General features: G+C 56.3%; 1 protein-coding gene across 1 annotated transcript; it reads left to right on the top strand.

Annotated features, from left to right (window-relative positions):
• The first annotated feature begins 210 nt into the window (after positions 1–210).
• On the top strand, positions 211–8,593 carry LOC132321909 (uncharacterized). Its single transcript, XM_059835281.1, has 5 exons — positions 211–337; positions 3,183–3,306; positions 4,186–4,331; positions 4,610–4,735; positions 7,243–8,593. Exons 1-5 carry the CDS (start codon positions 211–213, stop codon positions 7,416–7,418), a joined length of 699 nt encoding a protein of 232 aa, XP_059691264.1. The 3' UTR covers positions 7,419–8,593.
• The last annotated feature ends 307 nt before the right edge of the window (positions 8,594–8,900 follow it).

The raw sequence follows: 8,900 nt of genomic DNA, 5'->3' as shown, positions 1-8,900 counted from the left end.
CAGCTCCCACCACACAGCTCCTCCTGCCCAGGGCTGTGGCTGGCAGCACAGACAGACCCACATTTTGGGAAAGACTTGCTGTTCCAGAGCAAACCCACGGCAGCTCCTCTCCTGCCCCCTCTCCTCCCCTCCTGTCATGTCCCTTCCCCTCAACCCCCTTCCCTTCCCTCTCTCCCTGAGCAGGCCCAGACCCCATGAGTGGACAGAGGGATGGCAGAGCTGTGCACACACCTTGAGCTGCTGAGAGAACAGCTCCAGGGGCAATGGCCCTTCTTGAAGGCCATCTCTCCGCAGGTCCAGTATCCCGGCTGGCTGAGGAACGAGCTGCGGTCAGGGGGTGAGTTGCCGCGACTGGCGGAGTGGGTTGGGCGAGCGCAGCAGGATGAGGCCTGTGCCCTGACAGGGCCCTTTCCTGGACAGCCTGTCTGCTCCAGGAGAGGGCCTGGACAGAAGCTGCTGGCGTTTGACTTTATTCCTCTGAAGATGCCTGAATTAAAGCCCAAAAAAGCTACAGGATAATCACAGGCAGCTCCTCCTGCCCATGGCCATGGCTGCCCAAAATCACCCCCCCATGACCAGGATCCACCCCAGGGTCTGTGGCAGTGTGGGAGGGCAGCGGGGGCAGGGCAGCTCTGGGAGGAGAGGCCTGCGCTGCCCCTGCCCGCCCAGCTGGTGCCAGCTGGCTCCAGCCAGCCCAGCAACAGTAGTGCCATTGGCCACAGCTGAGCCAATCAGCGCAGCAGGAGGTGGCCTGTCAGTCACAGCTGGCCTGGGGCGGGGCTGGAGGGGGCAGAGGCTGAGTGGCCTGAGGAGAAACTGGTGAGATGCAGGTGGGGCCCGGGCCCAGGCCCAGGCCCAGGGGTGCTGCAGGCACAGGAGCAGTGTGAATGAGCCTTCTGAAACGTTTCCTGGGTTATTCACTAGATATGTGCATAGAGAGGCAAATTAGGCCGTGAACTGACTTTCCAATTAAGGGTTTCCTCTTGCCATAGAACATGCTTCCATTTTCTCATGGGTAAGAGACTGAAAGGTAGAAGCTGAAGCAGCGTGTGCCTCTTGTGAAAATACGTAACCACAGATGGTTGTATTGAGTTGATCCTTAGTTGCTTCCTGTGTAGAAAAACGGCACATTAATTTAATGTTTTGTGTCTCGGCAGGGCCTTGATACTGCTACTGTGTAGGCACCAAGTGTGTGGCTGTCCAGTTCTCTGCATGTCTGTGGCTGATCTTTCTTGTTTCTTGGCTTGTGCAGGTGCTTATGATGTCATATGTGCCTGAGTAGGTAATAGGGCAGGAGTATGCCCCTGGCTTCTGCAGCTGCTTGTGATGTAAGTGATAGCGGATGAGGTGGTAGGACAGAAGCATGCCCCTGACTTCTTCAGGTTCCTGGAGGGCCACTGTTGACTGAGTAGCCAATAGGCGTGGAGCACGACCCCGGCACGTGCTGCTACTTGCGATGTCATAGGTGGCACCCAAGCAGGTGATGGGGCAGGAGTATGCACCTGGCTTGTGTAGGTGCTTGTGATGTCATAGGTGCATGAGTAGTTGATAGGGCAGGAGCAGGATGTGTCTTGTAGAGCTGCTTGTGTTGTCACTGATGGCTAAGTAGCTGTCTGGGTATAAATAGACTCCTGGCTGGTGCAGGTGCTTGTGATGTCAATGGTGGCTCTGTAGGTCTTAGGGCAGGAGCATGCAGCTGGCTTCGGCAGCTTCTTGTGATGTCACATGTGCCTGAGTAGGTGATAGGGCAGGAGCAGGCCCTTGGCTTGTTGTTTTGGGAATTGTGCAGCCAGCCCCTAGACCATGGTAGGAATTATGCGGGTGCCACCTCAACAGGGCTCGGCCCTAGGTTTCTGCTCGCAGAAGACGAGTCGCCAATCCCCTGAGTTAGTAAGTGGTTTATTTATCTGACATGCAGAGCAGCTCGAGGTGGGTGGCTCCAAGGAGGGACCCCTACTGCAGATCACGCACCCCCATTATACCCTTATGGGCAGATTTCCTGGAACGTACCACCCATCACCCCAAGTACCCCAACGTACCACCCCAAGTCCAATCACTTAATTCTGGTCAGTGGTCTCTTGATTTCTTACTGGTTTGCTTGGTCGCTGGGCTGGCCGCCTTCTGAAGTTACCTCTTTCTCCTGGAATTGTTTCCTTGGTCACTTTCTTCTTCATTCTGCTTGCATCTGCCAGTTTCAGCTAGTTCTGTAGCTGCAACTTTTTTCCCCCAGTCAGCTCTCGGTATCCTTGTCCTCTGCATTGCCTTTAACCTCTCTCTGCCTTGCTCCTCTCCCCTCTGTGCCTGCAGGCAGTGCCCTGAGCCCTGCTGTGCTTTGCAGAGGGGCTGCTCGTGGGCAGAGGTGTCTCTGTGCAGCGCTGCCCACTTGCCAGGAGCTCCCTCTGTCCCAGGAGTCTGGCCCAGCTCAGCAGCAAAGGACCAGCGCACGGTGTCACTTTCTCTTTGCCCTCTGGGCTCCCTCCAGGTGTCCCTGGGTCAGCAGGGAACCTGCTGGGAAACAGGCTGAAGCAATCAAAAAGAGGTACGGGAACAGGGCCCTGCTGTCCAGGTGGGGCCCTGCTCTCCCAGTGGGGCCCGGCCCCACGCTGGGTGACCACAGCCTGGTTAAAACACACGCCCCACAGGGCTGCTCTGAAGAGCTTCCTCCTTTCCCAGGTGCAGAGGGGCATCCTGAGAAGCTGCTGCAGAGGTGGGTGAAGTTTTCCCTCGCTGTGCTGCCAAACCGGGGGCCGGGCACCAGGCAGCAAGACACAGGGAAGAAGCCTTCTGCCAGGCGAGACCCTTGTGGGAAGGGGGAAAGGGACCTTTGCGCCCATGTAGGCAAGACATCTCCTTTGGACACTCTGGCTGTAGGGACTCAGGAAGGTCCCCGACGCATGCCCCACATTTTTTATGAGCTTGTTTGCCCCATCGTGGGCCCCTTAGTGGGGAAGGTGGAGGATGTTGGTGCACCCTCCATCGCTTGGCATGCCCTTACACCAGACCTGAGGTGCAGTCCTTTCCCATCCGTCTGACGAGGCTCAGGAAAGGCTCCAGCTTGCCATGGGAAACGGCCCCACCTGCCCCACTTCTTCTGCCAGCCTGGGGAGCTTTGATACCGGGTGAAAATGGGAGACAAAACTGCCCCGCGCTCATGCTGACTCCTCCTGTTGTTTCTTTTGCAGCGTGCTCCCCCCATGTGCAGGCAGATCCCTCAGGACGAAGGAGGCAGGCAGGCAGGAGCCAGCTCGTCCAGGCAGGCCCAGCGCTGCATTCCCATCGTCTGAAGGCTGCAAGAGAGCGCTGCGGGTACGTGCCTTGCTGTGACTACCGTGCTGTTTGAGACTCAGCAAAAGCCTCTTTGTGCAGAGAGCCACCCTGAAAGGATCCCGTGGCTTGCGTTCATTGGAACCTGTCTGTCACCTCCTTCAGACCTTCTTCCTGAAAAGGAAGGTGCTGCACACCGTTCCCGCCTGTTATTGCCCCCTGGGTTGTCATGAAACACTTTATTCTGGCCAGGGGCTCTGGAAAAAACGTGCAAGTCCTTCCTAGGTCGTTGACAGTGGAGGTCTTTGGTCACTCAGCTGTGTTTGCCATGAGTTGAAGAGCCTGGCGTGACTCCACGGCCCCTGATCTGTTAGGGGCAAAGCTGACCGACCGGCTGAGGCAAGGGGCAGCAAAGTGGGTCAGACCCAAAGGAAGCCCCTCCAGGAGCTGAGACTAATCCTGCTTGCTGCTGCATTTCCATCCCCTCGTGGAGGTCTGGCAGCTGTCCGCAGAGTGGGAGCAAGCGAAGACCCGGTGGCAAGAGCAGCGAGGGCAAGCAAAGGCAGAATGGGTGGCGTAGGAAGCCTGGTCTGCAGGGGAGGACCGACAGCTGCCCCAGGTACGGGCAGCAATTGATACTGCTGAGAGCAGCAGCGACCCTCTCTGTCAGGGCAGCCAGGGTGGCAGGTCTGCAGGGGGTGGTAGCAGGACTGACACCCAGTTGCAGGGCAGGGGTTTTTCCCTGGGAGAGATTGGGAGCAGGATCCAAGAGGCAAAAGGAGCCGTCAGCCGTGATGTTGGGCATGCGGTGCTGAGTGTCCCGGCTCCCAGGTCCAGCTGCAGGCTCCTTTCAAGAGGTCGTCTGGGAATCGGCACCTGTGTTTGCCCTCTGGTTTGCTCAGAGCATCTCCTCCTTGTCAGGCACTCGGCACTGGAGGCACTTGGACTCCCCACCCTCCAGCCCAGCCCAGGAGAAGGGAGGTCAGCAAGAGGTGGAGAAAGGCTGAAAACCTTCTCCCAGCGGAGGAGATGGCAGCAGCAGCCCAGCTGGAGAGACTCCAGCCTGAGTAAGTGTGCGCCAGCTCTGGGGGCAGCTTGGGGCAATTGTGACCCCACAGAGATGTCCAGGACCCCTGTGCCTGTGTCCTGGGGTTGCATAGGGCACCCTCTGATGTCTCCTAACACGGGCATGACCTGGGTTACCGCCACGGCCAAGGCCCAGAACTCACCACAGGGTGAAAGGGTGGGTACACAGGGGACTGGGTGGGTGCAGGGGCCGGGCGAGGGGAGAGGCAGAAGGGGTCTCCGGCAGAGGCTGAAGGATGATGTTTCCCTGTTGTTGCAGCCACCTTTCCCCATGAGCAGTCCGGGTCCTCAGAAGGCTGGAGCCACGTCAAGCATGGAGGAACATCTTCAAGCACATCACTGAGAACAACAGGCAGCATCAAGAGCAGCAGAGGCAGCTCCCCTGGTAACCGTCTCCAAAAAGGGATGGTGCTTCCCCTGGCTGCAAGGCCCATCCCTCCACTGAGAGCAGCCCTGGGGGAAAGAGGGCATTTCTCTGACACCCCTTGCGAGACAGAAGCAGGTTCTGGAGGCTGGCTTTGGGCTGGGCCTCCCTGACACCCAAGGGGACTGCCTGGGCACCCAGAATTGGCTTTCCATGTGGGACGTAAAAGCCCTGGCTGAAGACGGGGGGATCCCTCTGATGGCTGGCTCTCCAAACCCTTTCCAAACCAGAGAGCATGTCCTTCCCTTGCAGAGTCCTGCCCCAAGACACCTTGCCCTGAGGGGGGACACCTGTATGGGACACCCAAGGTGTTGGCCCCACCTGACTCAGCCCCAGGCTGATCAGCTGCACCTGGGACCTTCTCATGGGCTTGGGCACAAGGCTCCTCTCCCACTTCACACACACCTTGAGGCTTCATCGCAAGCAGATCCCGTCACAGGTGGCCTGAGCTAAGCCTGTAGGATTTCTCTGCCTTCTCCCTGTCCATACGATCATACACTTCTCTTTCTTCCTCCCTAGCACTAGATGCTGGTAACCGCAGCAGAGGGGAAGTTGCTGGGAGCGGCAGCTGTAGCAGTGGCTGTTAGCAGAGGGGCTGGGAGGCCCCTTTACAAAATGAAGAGCTCTGGGGCTGTTGCCAGCTGGACTGACTGATCTGTGCCTGGTGATGGATCCATCGAAAGGGATTACACACACCCTATGAGTGATCCCAGAACTGCTGGTAGGGGCAGGAGGGAATAAAGTCCCCACACACAGCACAGCGTGAACATGTGCAGCCCCGCTCCTGCACATCCCAACACACAGGCAGCACAACAGAGGAGGCTCTAACGCTCTTCCCTGGAAACCAGCACAGCTGGTGCCTCCCTGAAGTGCCCGCACGCTCATGCACACAGCGTGGAGAAGCATCAGCAGGGCCAGAAGTCTGTGTGTGATTACAGGGCTGTGGCCACACTGGGACCACAGAGGTGTGGTGGGTAGATGGCACAGCGGGAGGGCTGTGGTGGAGGGACACTGGCTCTTCAGGAAGGACTGTCTGGGAAGGCGAGGAGGTGGACTTGCCTTCTGCTTGGGGTGGGACAGGAGCCAGCTTATGGGTCCGCATCAGCAGGCAGAGCAACGTGGGTGCCGTGTTGGCAGTTACCTGCTAGAGACCTCCTGTTGAGGAGGAAGATGTAGAGGAGGCCTTCTTCAAACAAGTGGAAGGAGCCTCACGTTCACAGGCCCTAGTCCTCATGGGGGACCTGAAGCACCCTGGTACGTGCTGGAAGGACAATCGAGCAGGGCTCCAGCAATCTAGGAGATTTTCTAGAGTGCCTTTCCTGGCACGGGTGACGGTGGCAACCAGGAGACCTAACAAGGCAGGGGAAGAGAAGGGTGGGGAGGCATGACCCTAGTTCTCGCTGGGGTCTGAGACAGCATTCCCAGAAAAAGTCATGGACATCACTCCCCACAGCCTTCCCTCCCTCCATCCCCTGATGAGTCAGGCAGCCCCAGCTCCAGCTGTGCTCCTCTGGCTCCAGCTGTGCTCTGCCCCTCACCCTTTGCCTTGGGGTGCAACGGGCAGAGCAGCCCCATGTGTCCCAGCACCTTCAGCCCTAGGATGAGCAAACTGGCCTTCTCACCCCTCCTTCCTTGCTGGAAAGCCCTTACCCATCTCTGCTCCTAGGGGCTTGGCGTGGCGGGGCCAGGGGAATCTGGAAAGGCAGGGAAACCTGTCGCAATTGGGCAGGATGCTGCAATTCAGATGGGGTTGGTCCTGGCCTCTGCCTGACCTCTTAAGAGCAGCAATAGGGACAGCCACATCCAAGCGAGTCCCCCAGGGTGCCTGTTCTGCTCCCAGAGCAGGGAACACCCCACAGCCCAATCTCTGGGTCCCAGCACCCCAAGAGCCTGGGCCCCTACAGCCCTCCATGCACAGGGCGTGCCTGGAGACATCTCAGCTGCCAGCAAGGTGGGGTGGCACAAGGAGACAGTGCAGCCTGGCCATGCCCTGGGGGACCACAGCCGCAGGATTGGGGCTGTGCTGGGCTGGGGCCCGTGGGGGCAGTGTGCCCCTGTGGGAGCTGGTCCTCACCTCCTGGCCGGTGTCAGAGGCTTCCCTCCAGCCCTGCACCCAGACCAGAGCTTGCTCCTCTCGCAGGAGCGGGGCAGGAGGGGGCTGCTTGGGGGAGGTGAGGTGTCAAGGTTATGCTTGTATCTGTTCAGAGGAGACTATGCTCTGTAAATAGCCTGTCTTTGGGAGCTGTTGTTACTGCTGTCAGGAGAGCTAGTAAAACTGGCCAGCAGGCAGAGCTCAGCCCCTTCAAGAAGTTGCCTGCTGGAGTCTTCCCACTGCATAGTTTCCTCTGTTTTCCTGGCCTGTCCTGATGTGAGAAACCTTCCCCAAAGGCCTTTATCTCCAAGGACTCTGCGCCCTGGGGGCTTCTCTCCCATTGCCTCTGGCTTCTTGCTCCTCTGCTTTCTTTCAGGAGATGCAGCTGAACCAAAACGTCTGGTCCGAGCAAGCAGCCAGTTGGGGGAAATAGGAGATACCAGCAGCGCCAAGCAGCTCTGTGGGGATGGGAGGAGGACGCTTGGATGCAGCAAACACTGCTGCCGGCCGTGGTGTGTCCCTGAGCCATCTCTCGTCGGCTCCCCACTGTAGGCCAGTTCTGGGGATACAGAGACATAACTGTCTGCTTTTAACCATTTGGATATTGTTTCTTGTTTAACCACTTAGATATTGTTTCTTGTTTATTCTTTCTAAAACTCACTTACCAAGGCTGGCGCCTGTAACGTCTGTTAAGGGTTAAGTTTATCAGGGACTGGTATTTGTCAAAAGCTACTTGCTGAACAAAGGGAGTGATAACAGGAACTGCAAGGCTAGTCTGACCACAGAACCGACTAGGACTTGTTAAAACTGCTGAAATCAACAAGTAAGAAGACAGCACGCTTAAAAGACTGAAGTTCATCTAGAGGACAGAAGAGGAAGAGGAAGATAAGACCCCTGAAGAAGTAAAAGACCACCAGAGACAGATCTGAGCCTGCGCAGTTTCTGAATCAACTCCGCCCCCAACTTATACATACGTATTATGAAACCCTATGACTATGTATGCTTTGGTGTAATAAATATCCGACTGCTTGCCGAAATGGTGTGCAAGCTTTGAGGAGAAATCCCCTTGCACCCGGCGCCGTAATAAACACGCCTGCTTTATAACTCTTTGTGAGTTGTAAAGTTTGTTTCTGCGTGTCAGTTTGGCACCCCAGATGGGACCCTCTCTGTCCGGCTGCAGGACCGGCTGAGAGTGGGATGTCCTTGGCATGCCCTGAGATTTCTCGGAGGACCTCCCTCGCTCACCCGATCACTGCAGAGACAGACAAGGACCATCAGCGGACCAGGTATGTTAATTTAAGGGGGGGAACCTGTAAGTCGTGAGGAGACATCCTACGCGAGGTAAAGAGCATTGGCGCTCGCCCCTGGGTGGTCAGGATTCGAATCCAGCAGTGGGGAATGCGGGAATCGCTGATTAAGGGAAGTACGCGATGGGTGCTCTTCGCTGAAATTGCGTGAGTACGGGATAGCTATCGTTTGTACCAACTATTACAGCCCCTGGGAATTGTAATTTATATTATTGTGGCTATAATTGGGATTTTATGATAGTCATTACAATCTGTATACTTAAGAAGGTTTTGTGCCCGGTACTGTGTATTGTGTGAAAAGTGCTTTATTATACAATTAATGTTGTTGTAAGTTGTTGTAAGTTGGGTGAGTGTTTGAGTAAGTGATGAAGTTGGACTGCAGGGCGAGTGCGGAGTCCTGATCCGCGGTTCCGTGTTCTCCATGAGGAGAGTGGCCGGAGTGGACAAAGCGTATGACAGACTTTGGGGCTGTCTTAGTCGAACCGATTGTTAACCCTTATTGTCCTATACACGGATATCAGGATTTTTCATGCAACCCAATATATGTTTTTGAGTGTTTTGGTTGTAAACAGAATGTTTGGGTATGGTTTGGGGACGATTTTTGGTGTAGTGAGAGTCAAGGAAACCAGTCTAAATGGAATAAGATTGAGCGCTCAGGCCAGCTTAAGCAGGTGCTTTGTGGGGATATAAAAGGTGTAAGGAATCAGTAAGAATGCCGCTGGTATGT

The sequence above is a fragment of the Gavia stellata genome, unplaced genomic scaffold (assembly GCF_030936135.1).
Source record: "Gavia stellata isolate bGavSte3 unplaced genomic scaffold, bGavSte3.hap2 HAP2_SCAFFOLD_94, whole genome shotgun sequence".
Classification (NCBI taxonomy): domain Eukaryota; kingdom Metazoa; phylum Chordata; class Aves; order Gaviiformes; family Gaviidae; genus Gavia; species Gavia stellata.
This window is presented reverse-complemented; position numbering and strand designations above follow the sequence as displayed.

Coding starts and splice junctions, on each gene's coding strand:
- LOC132321909 (XM_059835281.1), top strand. CDS start 211: ATGGCAGAGCTGTGCACACACCTTGAGCTGCTGAGAGAACAGCTCCAG. Junction 338..3,182: donor GAACGAGCTGCGGTCAGGGG/GTGAGTTGCCGC, acceptor TTTCTTTTGCAG/CGTGCTCCCCCCATGTGCAG. Junction 3,307..4,185: donor GCTGCAAGAGAGCGCTGCGG/GTACGTGCCTTG, acceptor CCTCCTTGTCAG/GCACTCGGCACTGGAGGCAC.